At 39.1% G+C, this 18,432-nt stretch overlaps 1 protein-coding gene across 2 annotated transcripts in view; it reads right to left on the bottom strand.

The window, feature by feature from the left end:
* Positions 1 to 18,432, bottom strand: part of MRPS6 (mitochondrial ribosomal protein S6) — a 45,263-nt gene that overhangs the window by 9,885 nt on the left and 16,946 nt on the right. For both annotated transcript variants that reach the window (XM_015881984.2, XM_032448817.1), the window contains one exon: positions 2,225 to 2,364. In XM_015881984.2, coding sequence (XP_015737470.1) covers positions 2,225 to 2,364 — 140 coding nt within the window. The remainder of the gene's footprint in view (positions 1 to 2,224; positions 2,365 to 18,432) is intronic.

Raw genomic sequence — 18,432 nt, 5'->3', positions numbered from 1 at the left:
TTGTTTCTCCTGAATTTAAATTATCCAAATAACATTATTCTTTCCTGAAGTACACACTTTTAATCACCTCTCCCTTTCAAGAAGCCAGACAATTTAGAGCAGAGAACTGCCATATTCCAATACAGAGAGTCCAAATCCACGGCAAGCAGAATGAAGGCTAATTATTTAGACATACTTGAACTGGGAGGTGGAGGAAGAACAGCAACGGTCATATTAATCTGACAGCTTCATAGCCATGATTTAAAACATGGTAATTATTTGTTACTAAAACCCAACCTCAAACAGAAAATCTATCTGCTCTAAGGACTGCAAAGAAGAGAGTTACAGTATACTGATCTCTTCCTTCTCCCTATTAAACAGATAACATGTTGTAGTAAACAAGTTAAACTAGCTTACATAATCTGAAAGATCCTTTGGAGAAAGGATTAATGTTTATAAATATCTAACAGGAGGTGGGAGGCAAACAGATGAGGCCAGGCTCTTCTCAGTGGGTGCATAGCAATAGGGTGAGGAATAATAGCCTATAAACACGGTAAAATAAAGTAATAGCCTGAACACGGGAAGTTCAGGAAGATGAACATGTGAAAAATCTTTATGGTAAGGATGACATCACTGGAGCAGATCGCCCAGAGATATGGTGGAGTGTCCTTCTATGGATATATCAAAGACCCATCTGGATGCTTACCAATGCAACCTATCGTAGGGGACTGGCTTTAGCAGGGAGTTGGACTTGAAGATCTCTTGAGGTCCCTTCCAACCCCTGTGATTCTGTGATATGCCTTCTATTCAGTTCTGCTACATAATTCTGTCTGGCTACTGTGTTCTCCTCCTCCTTCTCTTTTGGTCTCCCTGACAAGAAACCAACACCTGACCTCCAAAGTGTCTCTTCTCAAGCCAAAGGGAAACTGTGATGCAAAGTGGTGAAGTGTTTCAAGGTGTTAAGTACCCTAAAAGAAAATCTGGAAGTCTCAGCTTCAGCCTTAGTTCCCATCTATAATGAAATATACCAGATCCTCATTTTGCTTAATCACTCTGAAAAGAATAAGGCAATTAATAATTCTGTCTTGAGACAAGGCTTTGATTAGCTCCTGTGTTGAGACAACAAGACTAAAATGCAAAACATACAGGATCGAGCCACATTTTGAATGCAGACCATCACAGCAACATGGAGCTAAAGTGCAAGAAATCCTTGGCCACATTGCCATTGCTTTTGGGTAAGGAACTGGCACACCATGGAGGTTTCCCTCCCTATCCTTTCTGTCAGCCTGCTGTGCTCCTTCACAGGAGAAGGGAGAGGTCTTCAGCAGAGGGAGCAGAGCTGTAAGCCAGCCCCAGGAAATGATCTAAGGAGGGCTTCATAAAAACCTCACCTCTGGAGTCACCTCATTTTCTCTGGTACCAAATGACTACCAAGGAAGGTGGCACACATGCTGGTCAGCCACCCGATGACAGCTGGCTGCACTGGAAGGATGGGGAAAGCGTGCAGCTAATTGTTATTTGAATTACTGCAGGCAGGCCTGGCGCCACACAGCACAGGTTGCCTAGCAACATTTCTCAACCTTAGTGGAGGAGCCAGCCTCCATTTCCATGTCGGAGGTAGTCCAAGGAGCAACAAACACCAACACGAGTGATCGGGGTGAAACCCACAGCACCCACCCAGCCAGCCCCAGAGAAGCCTGGCACCCGATGGGCCAGCTGAGAACCATTTCTGGGGACAATTGGAACCATTTATTCTCTAGGCAAGCTGTACTTACATGGTCATCTTTAACAACTGTACCGCAAACACAAGTCCTACGGGATACATATGGTGATTAACATTTAGTACAGATGCATTAGAGAAAAAGAATCAATCTTGCCAATTAGCAACCAGCAGATTAAGTAAGACTTTTATCAGTAAACAGCCTGACTGGCTTGGAAAACAGTTACGTAAAAGCGCCCTAACAAAATAACATTGTGTACACTAGGGAAAGCAGTTCTGAAGGCCTGAACTTGGGCCACACACAACATGACATCTGAAAACGAACAAGAAGCCAACGCCATGCAAAACAAAGAGGCACATAACAGGGCAACACATGCACGAAGAGGCCAAAGAAGCCTCGCTGAGGTGACAGACATCACATATCTACTCCCCAAAAGCACAAGGAAGACCAGACGATGACAGTTACATGTGTATATTTTATAGGATCTCTGAAAGGCTTTTAAGAAAAAAAATCATCATGCATACCCTCCTCTTCTGTGGCGATGGTTGTGCTTGGAGATTTTATATGGCAAAGCCCTTTCTCCCAGGTTTTCGAGGTTCCTCACAATGGCTCCTCTCTCCATGAGAGCCTCTACAGTGCGTTTCAGCACAGCTGCAGTCTCAGGCTTTTAAGAGAGAAAAAAAAGAGAGAGAGAGAGAGCAGGAAATGTACACAGATCTGGTTATTCTTATTATGTTATTACAATTAACACATGCATTTGTATGGCAAAGTACTGGAAGGGAATGTGTAGTAACCTGAGAACGTAACATGAAAGCACTTCCTTTAAGAAAGACAATTTTTCTTACACAACCAACAGCCAGTTCCTCTGTGAATTATGGCAGTGGTAAAGTTTCTGCAGATTTCAGAGGCAGGCAGCACCATCACTGACAAAAAGGCAATAGTCAATGGATTTAACTCACCTGGTATCACCTTGGCAGATCCTTGCAGAGGTCTAAGTAAATACGTATGGCAAAAAGCAACTACAACCTGACAACAGTTTGAAAGACTTCTGGCCCACTGATGCTAGTTAATGCTACTCATCAAAACATTTCAAGTGAACATCATGGGGAACACCAACCTGTGGCTTGTCAGATATAACAATTAGCACTACATTCACTTTGCCACATCACTTCAACAGCACATGCGTAATAGACAATTGGACCCTTGCCTAAAGTGCTGCGTGTCTCATTACATTTGTGTAGCTGACATCCAAGCCTTTTTAAGAATAAAAGAACCGGCATGCAGTAATTAGCCTAACATGCAGAGATTTCACTCCTCAGAAAAATAACTATGAGGAATGGGCAGCCAAAAAACAGTAGGTGAAACAGATGCAACACTTTCTTGCTTACTGCAGTGATTTCAGCAGCAACGCTTTGTAATATCTACGGAAATGTTAATTAAGTATAAATTACAAGGTTTTGAAAACAACTGCAAACTTGGTACACTCCCAGTGATAAGTATCTTAAGAAACCAATCTCCTGCAGGGAAAAGAAAATAAGTGGACATCAAACTGAACACAAAACAAACCACAAAGGGTTATTCCCAGCTCTCTGCAAAAGTTAACATCAATGTATGTTCCCCAGTCTATCTGTCTGTAGAAATGGCAACAGCTGCAAATGATGAAGTAATGAAAGAGCTGGTTTTCAAAGTACTGCTATTTCGCAGGCAGGAAAATAAAAAAAAAACAACCCAACAACTTATATAATACTTAATAATTTAATGAAGAAGATTACTCAGAGTAAATCTTGTGACTCTAAAAAGAAGAGCCGTTTAGCATCTGAATCTCTTAATGGAAATCAGTGAAGAAGGTAGCACCATAACGTTATAGTATGTATATGGTGTATATGTATATAGTCCACGCCCTGGCATATAGAACCTCTCTTTCATTCTGCAGAGGATGAAAGGTGATAAGAAGGAGCTTCCAAATGCAGAGTAAAGGTGTTCAACACAGAACATTTTGCAACACCAACTGCTCCTTGAAAGACCTGGAGCACAGATATTCTGAAACGATTTCTTGTTTCTTTGGGTTAACTGACCTGTGAAAGTCAAGAGTCTGCACCTACTGCTCCTAACCATTAATCAGAAATTTTATTTCCTTCTCACCCTCTACATGAACTGTTTGGGAAATTTATTTCCAACACATAGAGCCTAAGCAAAAATGCCTGGGATTTGTTTTCAATGTATGTTTAGGCTGTGTTGTAAAACCATCGAGGCAACCAGATGAGTAAGTCCAGACATGAAGAAATGTCACTGCCTTGCCAAAGTTCTTCCATGCATTAAAACTAACGTTTCTCACAACAGACAAGTACTAAAGGTATATCTTGTCATAGTACTAAAAATTAGGGCGAAGGCACTGTTAAAACAGCTTATGGATAGCATTATATTAATTTAAATCATATTTTAGCTCAAAAATAGGAAAATTATTTTTCTGTTGACTTAGGATGTCTTTTTGCCTTTTTGCCACAAATCAAGCTGTTCTCACAAACATTTTAGGTGTCTAAATTTGACTTCAGCCTTTTCCTTCAAGCTTACCTGCAACAAAACCAGTGTGTTCAAAACTTATGAATTAGAGCCTGACAGACAGGTAAACTATACAGCCCTCACATGAAGTCTACATATAAATCATGTCATCTGGAAAGCCAAGTAGACCAAGTGGCATTTTCACAATAACTCCAACACACCCATGTGTTCTTTTATCATAATGGAAAACATTTGTTCAAATTTCTGCTACTGGAGAAGTATAAGTAGCAGCCAGAGAAAGTTAACAGTTTGGCTTCACCTGATCCTATCCTCCATGTTCTAACACAATGGAGTGAGAGCAGAGCTGGGGCTCCTCTCAATACTTTTTCCATGAACAACTATTTTCTCAAACTCTGTATAGCTCTTTGACATGACTTAAAAGAAACAGAGATGTGAAAATCTGGCTCAAACTCTAGATACGTTTTTATGCTACTTCCATTAACACATGATCTCAGTACTCAAAACTCATCTAAATCAGGAGCTGCAGGTGAAACACCTTTCTAACAGTGGCTGCATCAGAGCGTTGCACAGGACAGTGCGAAAAGTAGGGTGACAAAACTGTTAATGACATCCATAGGTTCATGCTGCAAGAACCGTACCAGAAATCTGGCTTCAAGAAAGAAGAGAAAAATAACAACTACTGCTTTTGCAAAACAAAAGCAATGATATAAGTATCATTCTCTATGAGGTTCTGACTTCAAAATAAGAATCTGACAATGACCACTAGGATTTGACTTATTCATATTAATAATGAAAAGAAAAAAAAAGTTTTAGGAAAGAAAGGGCAGGTAATCTAATAGCTTTACTATTTTGTGCACTGCAGCACACCTGTACTGCTTCCAACACCAGGCTGGAAAACATACACTTAGAAAGAAATATGGTTTGCCAAACTAAAAAATCTGATCCATAAACAGAGCTCCGTTAAAAAGAGACCATAATTGACTGAGACCTTTAGACAATCAGCAGCATGTCCAGATGTGGACATGTATGATATACTCTTCTATAACAACTATGTGTACAATATACTCTTCTATAACAACTATGTGTACTTAATTTAAATGTATTGGATAAGCTTATTCTTCTGCATCCCTCCTGCCCTCAAGCAACACTTTGGCTTTCTGTATCTTTTATACTTGCCAACAAATCAGCATTTTCCTTGAGTGGCAGCATGTCCAACATGAAGTACAGTTTCCAAACACAATGAAATCTAAGACTACATCCTATGTATTTAAAAACAAAACAAAACAAAAAGAACAAGAAAAGAAAGCCACAGATTTCTACATTCAGAATTGTAAAATGTTACGCTTTTGTGCAACCTCTCCATTTGTGGAAGTACTTTGAAAACATAAACTAATTGTTGGTTTTGAAAGCTTGTCACTGCAATCCCTCTCATTCCTCCTCTCCAAAAAAGATCATGGTTCACCATAGCTTGCTAAAGCCATCAACCAAACTATATATAGGCTAGCTTGTGCTAACCATAATATCCACAGACACAGGTTCCTTGGCTTGCCTCAGAGCCAGACCAGTTGAGGACATAGGAAATGGTACTGCCTGGCTCCCAACCCAGAAGCCACAACATTTTTTCCTAAACAGCCAGCAGTTATTCTAGTACCACAACTGCGGGGAAGCAAGGAGGGAAAAAAAATAAAAATAAAAATAAAATAAAATAAACTGAAGAAAAAAAAAAAACAAAAACAGGAGCAAATGGCAACCAGTGCCAGAATACCCACGCTGGAGAGCAGGAAGCGTTAGAAAGAGCATGTAAGCCATGGTATGCAATTCTAGCCTTTGCTCATCCTCCTGGGTGCATAATTAAGCCAGAACCTTTTCAACTGGGTTCACCCTTAGTGAACTTGGTGAACTTCATCAGTGAACTCCATTCACCGTTTGGCTGAATAAGGTAATTACCTTATTCTCCAGGAGATGCAGATCTAGTGACCCCATTATAGATGTAGAAGGAAGAGGGGGAAGTCACTGCAGACTTTCCAAATGCTTTTGCTTGGAAAATGCGTACTTGGAAAACTGCCCCAGGAAAACCAATGGACTGTTATCTACAGATCAAGCTTCCTCAGTCCTCTACTCCATGCTTTTAAAACTTACAGCTGCCCAAGTGAAAATGTGTTAATTAGCACGTTAACTGTGCAGCCAGTTGCCAAACACAAGAGAGGTACATTGCAAAAGACACTTTCTGTCTATGGTTGGCTTTCTCCATGGATGAGGAACGATGTGGTCACATTTCGCAGAGTACTTCATGCTGCTGCCACCAACACTGCAGTAGCTACATATGTCAAGATAACCAAGTGCCTTTCCACAAATACCCATTCCTATGGGCCTACCTCCACCATAGCCTGCAAATGCAGACAGCCTCCACTCAAACTTGAGCTTATCACTCAATCAGGCCTGTCTACGCTGCACCCCTTCTTTCACTCCAAAGCCTCCCTGAGTCAAAGATCAGTAGAAGTCCTAAAGTTACAGTGTGGTTATGTCCTTTTGTGGCTCATTTCAGTGTACCATAAATATCATATGAGTGAGCAGAAAGTTATTTAATGCAAAGACTTCTTCAGAATCTCAACTGATTGCAAAAATAAGAGCAGATGAGGTGCAACAGTCAATTGTTGCACAGGATCAAAACCACAAATGCACAGTAATAGCCAGTAAGAACTGCAACACAGCTCCAACAACCTCTTTGTGAGGGGAATCTATGATACACCACCAGCATGAGTAAAAACTCTACTATAGTTTCTATCAGTTGTAAAGAATTCAGATGGCACCAAGCAAGTGCATTAAAAAAATTAGCAACATGCAGAAGGCAAAGTATCTTTTGTCCTATTGGAGGCTAAATGGATGTGAACTCATGAGCTGAAGCTACAATATGCATTCCTCATTCTTGGCAGGAGCTTGAAAGAGAGCTTGGGCAAAGCAGACATCTCTGAAAAACTATGGAGACATGCACCCAGTCTTAAAGGAAAGGGCAATTCTGTGGTTGAAATAAGAGCCATCTAAAAAGACTGCACCACTATCCAATGTTCCATCTATTTAGCTGGCCAGAAGGAGCTCATGAGATGACAAAGTCAAAAGAACAGAAATAAAAAGAACTGGCTGAAAAAGAAGCCCTCTCAAGCCACCAAAGCTCTTGTCCAAGAAGAGACTGAAGACAAAAAGGGAAATGGACACCAAGTGCTCAGTTTTAAGGGTTAGTTAGGACTACATTCAAGTTCTTCTAACTACTCACTCAGTTAATAGAAAGTATTTACAAACAGTGGATATCCCCCCTAAACAAAAAGACAATTTCATCATAATTAGCATGACTGCCCTCAAATTCCCTTCAATGTAATAACAGAAGCATAAAGTTATGTCTTTTTTTGGCTGATAAGCAATTACAAAAGATTCTCCTGGGATTCCCTACTGAGGTGGAAATCAAAAAAATGTAAAGATATGATTAGAAGAAAGCTGCAATTCAAAAGCAGTAAAACTAGGAAAAACCCTCCTTAATGTTACCGAATATGTAATGAAACACTAAAAACTTATTACTGAAAATGATAAAAACACATATTTGTAAACTTGTCAAGATCAATACCGGCTTAAGAAAGAAAATGAGTTTTACAATGAGAAATGACAGGAAACTGGAGAGAATCATTTAACTATAACACCCTGCTTTAGTATACAAGATGAAAAAGCAAACAGCAGATTAAGAATGGGGAACAAAGAAAAAAAAATATTGCTAATATCAGTAGAAACTGTAGCCAGGCATGCAGAGCAATCCCCAGCTGTCCTGTATCTGTCTAAGGAACAAGCTTGAAGACCTGGTGCAAAACATGAAGCTGCAATCACCATAAAAGCATAAACAACATGGAACAGTAGCTGTTGAGTACAACCAGTGATAGACATGCACTACTCAGAAAAGATCAAAATAAAGCTAAAAGTGGTAGATCAAGTGAAAAGTAAACGTGCTAGCCATGCTGCACTCATGACAAAAAATCAATTGCATGTGACTTCTGAATGTAAAAAGGCTTTCAGGAAAGTAGGCAACAAAAATTTGAGGAGTCAGGACAACTGGTTGGATGTTCAAAGCCAGGCAGGGGATGGGAGATAACCATCTAGGGCAAGATGGACATACAGAACCAGATAGGAACAGTTCTCTGTAACTATGACAGTATAATTTACTAGGTATGGAGTAAGGAACAAATGGCAGAATCCGAGTTCGTATTTCCATCAAGCATTTACTGGCCAAGTCGGAAAGACACTTATTCTAGAAACGTGTTTGGAAAATAGTTATGAAGTTTTAGATGGAAAGTCACTATAAATAAAGTATGGGGGAGTGATCAAAATTGACTCAGTCTGAATTTAACATAACACCACATCCTCAGATCAGCTCTTTAATTAGCATTTTAATGGAAGCTAAGCCAAGGAATTAGCAACTTCACCCCATGAGAATGTGAAGCAGGAGGCCCGTATGAAAACGAAGCAACTTTTCAAATCAAAGTACTGCTAATCTCTCTTCTGTCCCCAAATTCACCTTTCTTCTTTAAAGGATCTAAATTCCACAAGATTTTTTTTACCTCAGTGTTTAAGATCAAGGGAAATAACTGAATCTACAAAACCAAATTTAAAACCAAGCAATACCAATACGAGATAAACATCAAATTTCAGATAATTTAAAACATTGATCTCAAGAATGAACCTACTTAAATTTATTTCGTTTTTAAAAGTATTATCTCTGATAATACCTAAGAACTGTGGAAATTGTCTTCTACTTCTCAGCTTAATAACACCACCAACTGTAACCAAATCCTCTGTGATTCAAGGCCATCTCAGTGGTTTATTATTAGAAATAATTGATTTAATAGGTAGATACTACCTGAGAGACAATTCAACATCTTCCTTAAAATGTCATTTCGAATATTACCATCTTCTTTTCAACCACAATGAACTACGTGGACTCAAATCTAACACCCATAGTAAGATAAAGTCTACTTACCAGAAACACGCTCAGACCAGAAACCACAAGTACAAAAGTAGGTAGTAGATTTTATCAAACTTACTTTATAAATTCATTAAACTCAAACAGACTCAAATAGAAAAGGAGAAAAAAAAGAAGGAAAAAAAGTAACTAACAGTGGGAGTTATTTCCAAACATCTTTTCTGCCCCATGCTTCCATTGCATGCACACTTACAACTCCCTACTCTTGCCTAACTCTCATTCTTTCCATGTATGTCAGGTTTAAGATTAAAAAGTAAGTGCATTCCAATGAATAGAACAAAAAGATAACAGGAAGAACAGAAAATCGGGAAGTCAAAGAAAACGTCATACAGAAGCCTGGAACCACATTTAAGAGGCTTCTTCTATAATCTCAGCATTTCTCATTGCTGAACTTCTACCTGTGTATACAAAGAGTGCATACGTTACATGTAGAGTTTGCCAAATTATGTCAGTAACTGCCCCCAAAGCAGTTAGCTGGCAATATTAAAAAGCCCTGAAACTTCTTTGGACTTCAAGAACTTTCCCTCTCCTTCAAGCATTTGATCTGGACTCAAGATCCATCCTTAAAAAGAGCCTAAGATGAACAAAATGTAAAACCACACTACACCATGCAGTCTAGTCTACTCAAGATTTTAATGAAGTCATCCCTACACGCGTATGTAACAGAAATCCCACGTATGATGCATTTAGATATAATCGCGATCTTAAACACCATAGAGAGCAAAAGTTTGCTCTGTGCTCTTCCCCATCTTCACACATTGCAGCTACAGTTTACTGCTTTCTTGAGAAAGTGGTTTATAGCTTCTCTCTATTAAGAGGAACACTGGTGCACTTTTACCTATTAAGATGTTTAGTGTGATGCAACCCCTATGAAAACAGGCTGCTGCTGCTGAAACAGCTGGCAATTCATATGACTGAACCATTCAACTATAGACTTAAGTTGAATCCTAAATACCTCTTAAGAACATCACCTGTATTATCCAATGTCCAAAGACTAGCCCAATTTTAATTCACCTTCTATATTCACCCACAAATTTAACATCAGTATGGAAGACTTATGGACAGAAGGGCTCCAAAAGTAATGGCTGCTGCTCCATGTGAAGCCAAAGCCAATCATATCCCTTGCTGTCAGCATTCTAAAGGAATAAAATGCCCAAAGGCACAGCTTGCTCCTTCAGGCGCCTATCACCTCAATTCACTAGCTTCTGTACAAGTTGGGGAAGGGACACAAATCAAAACACTGTTAAGCTGTTACTGACACTGTTTGCCTTCCTACATGCTTCAGGGACAAAGCTATCAGTACTAAGACAAAGAAGAGCCTTGCTGTTTTGCAAAGAGCACACAGCATCACAAGGATTTAAAATGCAAGCTGCCTCCCTGTCCAACCCTGAATAGGTGATAGCAAGTCTGGTACTTCTCCCTGCAGGGAACAGATCGCTGTCTGACCTGGCACACACACTGGCAGCTCAAAACCCGCAGAGATTCTTTCACTGTAATTACTCTGGACACATTCTGCATGCTAGGTATTTTTCAAGTCAGCTTTCACACTTCTGTGATTGGGGAAAAGCTGTGAGGTGTGGAAGGAAGCTGGCACTGCATGCCTTCCACAAGACAAACACTACTTTGGTTGAGAGCCACAAGCTGCAAAGTGCATAGACGGTTAATTTCAACATTCCCCAGGCCTTAAGAGTTCCAGTCTTTGGACAATGCTCCTCCCCCCCCCCCGAAAACATTCACAGCAGTCACTGAGTCTTGTAATATATTCTAGCAAAGACCCGTACACTCCAGACATCAAGTGTACAAGTGTACAACTAGCACTAGACTAGTCTAAGACACTGAATGAGAGAAATATTTAAAGTACTAGAACCGGAGATCTAATTCCTAATATTAGCTGTTATACTCATCACAGTTACCATTAGTGTTGTATAATGAGAGTCAGGACTACAAAAAATGAACATAGTAAGTAACAAACCACAAAGATTTTGTGTGAGGACTGTGGTCATAATTTTAAAATCCTCCTGCTTTTGCAAAAGATTAACTGACCTCAACTCTGAACTAAAAGAGCACGTAGGATGGAAATCACACTGTTTTCATTACATTGGTGTACAGAAGTGAACCTGAACCTTGACAACTTCTTGGTCAAATTTTCCTATACATAGGTTACCTTGAAAGTAATGCCTCCTATTGATTTCCATGGAAACTACAAGAAAGAACACAATTACACTATTTGGTAGAGCAAAGTCCAAGCTGCAAAATGCTATCTTTCAGCATAGTCACCACCATCAGCTATGCATTTTTGCCAGCAATGAAGAGCCTGCATGCCATGCTCATAATAATTTGCCCCAGTGGAGGTGACCAACTGTTTCGCAGCTCCTTTGACAGCTTCATTGCTAGGAAAATGCTGCCCACACAGTTCATCTTTCACTGGCCAAACAGATGAAGGTCAGAAGGTGCCAAATCTGGATGATATGGTGAGTGTGGTAGGACAGTCCACCCAAGACTGGCAACATGCCCCATGGTATTCAAACTGGTATGAGGCCTGGCACTATCATGTTGCATGAGAAAGGCTGGCTTCTTCTTTGCCTGACTCCGGTAGTTTCTACCTCCAGCTCAGTCAGTACTGCAAAGTAGTGGTCAGAGTTGATGGTTTGTCCAAGAAATACAGAATGATCACCCCTTTCCTATCTCAGAACACAATGCACATCACTTTAGCTTCTGCGTCTCAAACATTTTTCTTTCACAGTGAATTCACATCATCACTCCATGGACTACTGTTTTGATTCTGGCTCATAGGGGTGACATCACATCTCATCTCTGGTAACGAGGCTGAAGTTGACAGTTTCCTGGATCACATGGCATTGGTTCAATAGGTCCTGACAAACTTGCATATGGTATTCCCTCCGTTCCTGTGTGAATATGTGTGGGACCCCCGTCTCAATATTCAGCTCTATGAACAGCTCCCTAGTAGTATCCACTGATTTGCATGAATGTGCTGATCAAGATGCTCTTCATTTTGTGGTGACAGCTGTGTACGGCTACCCAGAACACGGCTTTTCTTTCCTATCACTGTTGCCATTGTTGAAACAAACTACTCACAGCCTCACTGTGCCCACATGCACTGTTTGGTCTCCAGAAATGTTCAGCAAGAGTCAGCTGTCAATGGATGCCTTTTTTTCCAGCATGGATGAATTCAATTCCACACCTTTGCTTTATACAAGCTTCCATATCAGATGCCACTGTCTCAGACTGCCCCTCTGCTGCCATCTGTCACACTACAACAAAATGTAATGGGATATTGGTGGGAAGGTTCAATCTCTGCTGCTATACCAGCAACATCCGCCTCTGATGTCATGAGCCAATAGAATAAAATAGGCGGCATTACTTTTGTAGCAGACCTTATACACATATATTTATACATGTATATTTTTATACACACATAGATACACATGGATATTCAAAACTAATTTCATGGTCAAGTGGTCAAGTTAAGTATTAAGACTAGTTAGCTAGTTCAAATGTTATAAGCATCACAGTCATGAAGTCAAATCACCACCTTATTCCTATCCATCTACGTACTCCTCAAAAAGCATGAAGTAAATCACAAAGCTCAAACTGATTAAATAAGCCCAGAATTCAAACTTTCTGGCTTGCTCACTCTCCTGGCACAATGTAGGCATAGCACAAACTAGGGAGACCACATCCAAGGAAGGAGAATTCACTTTAGCGCCAGTAGGCAGAAGTACTTATTACCACCCTCTCCTTGAGTTTTTCCAGCGAACCCTCAAAATAAATGCTGCTGCAGCATTCACAGAGCCTGCCCACAACTTGCCTGGGCCAGGAATCCACACCCAGGGAAACATGAAGGTCTCAGAAAATCGGGTATTGGGAATCTTTGCTAATTAGCACAAACAGAACCGGTAGGTGACAAAAATACTTCTTGATCTTCTTTTAGAAATCAATGAAATGGAAAGCTGCTCACTAGGTGATCACCCTATAGACCAATTAGATAGCTAATTAATTAATAGCTAATAAAAGCATGAGTTCCCCTCTATCCCATAAGTCACAAATCCATGCTAAGTCAGCAGGCAAGAAACCCTGCTAAGCCCAAGCCTCCTTCTCCAAAGATGTTTTGGACCCATTTCTTTAAACATCAGCTAATCTTCTACTCTGCTTGAGAAACACAGCAACAAGAGTATATATATCAAGAAAATATTTAATGAATACAACATTTTCCTACAGCTGAAAATCTGTTTCATGTCCTTCCCATAATTTGCTCATACTCTACCATCACAGTTCGTAGGTGTCTAATCCACAGACCTGCCCCCCACCTTGCTCAACTTTCTCCACTGGCCAACAAAGAAACCATGACTAACACCACACTTTCTACAGCTATTAGCTCCAATAGATCCTTACAGGAGACAAGGATAGAAAAAAGGTGAAGACTCACATTTGACCACTTCTTCTAGAACTGTTGATATTTTAATCATTTTCAAGTAAACATCCTAACTAAGTTTCCTTCCCACTCTACAGCCAAGGATCTTAGCAATGACTATTCCAAGCCATAACTGCTTCCTACGAGGCAGAAGACAGCATCATGCTCATCATTCCCACATGACTACAAACACGGGCCCCATGTGGGACTTGGGCAATAGGACCGATTTCCAGACTGCAGCTAGAAATAAACAGCAGACACTGCAAGACCTACAGGCTACGATGGTCCCAGAAGGATACCAAAGCACAACTGTAGGTATTTGGGGACACTCCAGGATTAGGAAAGAAGAAGCCCATCTCATTCACAAACTGGTTAATGAAGCAGCAGTTGACATATAAAAGAAAACAAAAATGCAATTTTACACTGTGTTCAGATGGTGCATGCATTGCTAACTAAGGGCTTCGGTTTTATGCAAGCAACTGTTCTGCAGGGCACATCTGGTAGCTAAGCCTTCCCCTAATGGCATCCTGACCTTCAGGTTGTAGAAGAAACAGCCCACACCACCCATAGGCCCATGAATGGCTGTGGAACTGAGGGCCAAAACTCTGCAACTACAGTTTGGATCCTTAAGTTCTTCTTGCAGTTTCAAACTCATGCTTTGTTCTTTTGTTTGTTGGTGATAGTGGGGTTTTTTTCAAACTCCGCTAAGAAAATGCCCATGCCCTACTTCAAGAGGTGCCTTTATTAACAAGTGCAAAATAGGAGGTATTCTTTATATACGGGGACATAAGGCTCATTACAAGCAAGAGTACAGAGACAGTTAGGTAGAGATTCTCCAAAATAGCTTCACAAATATCTATTCTTGTTTTTCCTCTATTTTTATTGAAACTTTGTACAGAAGTTTTAAACATTTCCATACAATACTTTTAGACAGGACAAAATGCCATGGTAAAGGAATGTAAACTGCAAGAAACACAGTCTGAAGTATCCAAATACTCTCTAATAAGAGTTTTAGTTTGAAGACTAATGCAGTAGGCAAAATAATATGCATACAGTATACAAAGAACAGTATACACAGGGCCAGCAATGCTAACTATGAAAATTTTGCATCAGATTTACTTCAAAGATTTATAGCAATATGATAATTCTATACACTAGACCAAAATTAATTTATCATACATCGTTTCTATGACAAAAAGCTTGTCATTATGGACAGTAGCAACTTACAAGTATAATTAAGCTGTATTAATCTCATTAACACTTCTAAAACTATATTCCTACTACAATAATTTTTATCAGTATATTGTCTTATAAGATCTTAACAGACCTTTAAATAACACTTTACCAAAAGAGACCTGGATCCATTATAGCGATCTTATCTACATGCCCATTTGGCTTATTTCAAAACAAACAAATGAAAAAATAAAGAAAAAAAAAAAAAAAACAAAAAAAACCAAGGGACAAGGAAAAAGGCAGATTTCAAATGCTATAGATCATATCATTTGGTTTTGGTCTGAAATGTATTTTAGTTGAATAGTTAAAAAAAAAAAAAAGGCAGTTCATTAAACTGGTATTTTATATAAAATCTGCAGAAAAATACAATAGCAACAAAAGAACAAAAATACCTCACAGATATCTAAAAAAAAAATAAACCAACACATGATATCAGAAATACAAGGTAAAGCAGCATCACTTTGACACTGTGCTTCAAAAATAAGAAGATGAATGAAGAGACTGCTCTAGTGATATTAGAAAATTTGCTTTCTTCTTGAAGAAGACTACTAACATTTTGCACAGCAACTAGTTTTATAACCACCTCATTTAAAAACGTGTATTCATAGACACAGAGAATTGTCATATCATTACCATTTTTGCTCAAAGTGTCTGACTTTACACAGTGAAACTGATAATGCTAAGTGTCACCAGATGTCACTATACCATGAATTCAATATTAGAACAGAAGTGAAGCAAATGCCTTTGAACCAACACCATAAAAGAAAGAATTGAAAGTGTTTTGTAAACAAAACAAACCACTTCGCAAAACAAGAGAGTTCAGAGATCTCACAGTGAAATCAGAAATTCTAATTATATATGTTTACATTCTAGGACTACTCTTTACCTTAGGCCAATTAAAGCACATTAAACCATTTAATTATATACAAACATTTTCTTTAAAAAAAAAAAAATTAAAACATTGCACACAAGTTTGCTTTTTAACATCACATAACAAGGTTAGTTTTATTTTCAAAACAATTACATTTAAGGGCACAGAACATACAGAATACCAAATTAACAGGTGAGCTTGGTTTTTTTGCTTTGCTATACATGCTAAATCCAAAGATTTCCTCAAAAGTCTTAGAGCGCATCAGCTCCAGCCTCTCCCGTGCATCCTGTTCTCTAAAAGGGAGCGTCTCCCATCACCTCCTTTATCTCAGGATTTAAAAAAATATATATCTAAAAAAAATAAAGCTGTACGTTTTAAAGTTGTAAGCAGCTTCTGCTTTAAGTGTTCCTGCAGAGATCCACTGATGGCTCTGCCTGTTCACCGTAACCTTGTGGGAAATCCTTTTCACTACTAAGTTACAGTACTCTCATGATTCGCATCAGAAGTCTCATGCTGGCCCTTCTGGGATAAGGGTGAAGCACAGATTTGGAGAAGTGAAACAAAAACTAATACACAAGTGGCATACTGAAAGCCACTTTTAATTTCTTACAAACTCTCGCCATTTCCTTTCAGGTTTTAGAAAAAGCTAACCAAAAAAAAAAGAAAAAAAAAAAAAGAAAAAAAGAACAATGGTAACAGTAATAATTAAAAAAAATAATAATTAAAAAAATAACTTTGGCAGAGAACAGCATCAAATCATCCACTAAAAAAAAATTAAATAAGAATAGTCTCCCAAAACGTACTATTAAGCTCTCAGGAAGCCTCCTCCTTCTTAGCTAGTCTTTTTTTTTTTTCTTCTTTTATTTAAATAAAAGGCTTCTAACAGATTTCTGGGAGAAGATTCAGATATCTTCACAGAAAAAATAAGTTAAGGGTAATAACAACAACAACAAAAAAAAAGGTGTAGTTCCAAAACAACTTCTTCAAGACTGTCATTCTAAGTTCAAGGCAATAAATAAACCCCTTGCTGCAAAGAGGGAAGCCAAGTGTCCCCTTGGCTCTGCCCCTGTGCAGTTAGCCAGTCCCACCTCAGAGGAGGCCAGTCATTAAAGTGTATGGAACCAATTGTCCATTATGTAACGAACTGCAGTTCTACCAGACCAAAAAACTGGTGTTCGGACCTAAATGTATTAACCAGGATTGTAGGTAGATCATGACCAAAAGATTAGCAAAGGCATGTTTACGCTATAAAAAACAAAACATAACAAAAAAACCAAACCTCAAGCAACTTCTAACACTATAGTCTCTAACACTGGGTGAGGCATTTGCTCACCAACAGAGTGCTTGAAGCCTTAAATTTGGGATGGGAGGGGGGAAAGAGATAAAGGGATTTTATTAAGTGGTTACATGTAGCTAAGAGTATCAGTCAAGTTCTATGACCTCTAAGACATGGAAACAGAACATGACTGAAGAGGCTGACATTAGGCAGAGTACCATAGAAATGTTTGTAAATTACTTAAGAGGAAAAAAAAACCACCAGATAAACGATTTGCTTAAAAGCTTCTTCACAATGACAGCTTAATTGGGGAGAGTGTTACTTCATGAAGATTCTAACTGCCTGCCAATTATCAATTATATTGATTTGGCAACTTGTTAGTTGAACAAAGTAAGAATGTATTAACTGGAATATTGAGTATCTCAGATTCAACAGTCAAAGGCTGCACTGTACATTTGGGAAAGGTTCTGACTCCATATGATGATCAAAGGATCAATTTCACTATGGATCTGACTGCAGTTATATCGACCAGGATACATGCATCCCATGTATTGACTATTTAAACAGAACGCCATTCTGTTTAAACAGCAAATGACTTGGGGAAAGAGGAGGGAAAAACAACCTGGGAAAACACATTATAAGCAAATTGCTATTTAGGTGGCACTAAAAGCCATGCCTTCAGCTTCATAACTACATAAGGCACCCTGGAAAAAAAGTAAGCAAGGACAAAGCAAGGGCAGCCAAGCAGAAGGGTCCCTGAGCTAACCTAACTGCACAGGTTAGGTGGTAATGCATCTGTTAGTATCAGAGCCAAAAAGACTGCTCTGGAAAACCCAAGTACCAGCTGCTGATAGAAAGACAAGCCAAGTTAGTAAGGGACAGTGCCTGGCACGTGAATCTCTCTTTCCCTGTGCCAAATCTGGCACACTAGAACCTGGGCTTTTCAAGAAAATATTGATAGTCTGAGGCTTATTCTCATCCTACAAGATATTTTTCACTCCACTAACATCAGGCAAGTCCTAGATTATTTTATCCTGCATAGAAACAATTAATGATGTTTTATGTCTTTTACATACAGTACCATTATTCCCAGCTCACCCCCCTGATGAACTAACTTGAGATTCCTTTAACATGCTTCATCTACTAGAATTTTGCCATTAAGAAAGATTTAAAATACTTTTTTTTCTGAATGAAGTAAGCCACAAACTACAAGAAAGTGTGTATTTACACCAAGACTCAGGTATGGTAACTTTCCTCTCTTAGATATACTCCACCAGGGTTCCGACTCCACCATATTGCCAATAAGAGTATCCTACTTCACAGTGGCAACAACTAAATGAAGCGGAGAAAGGTGAGACATCTCACCAACTGACTGAAGTC

This window comes from Coturnix japonica, chromosome 1 (genome assembly GCF_001577835.2).
Source record: "Coturnix japonica isolate 7356 chromosome 1, Coturnix japonica 2.1, whole genome shotgun sequence".
Classification (NCBI taxonomy): domain Eukaryota; kingdom Metazoa; phylum Chordata; class Aves; order Galliformes; family Phasianidae; genus Coturnix; species Coturnix japonica.
This window is presented reverse-complemented; position numbering and strand designations above follow the sequence as displayed.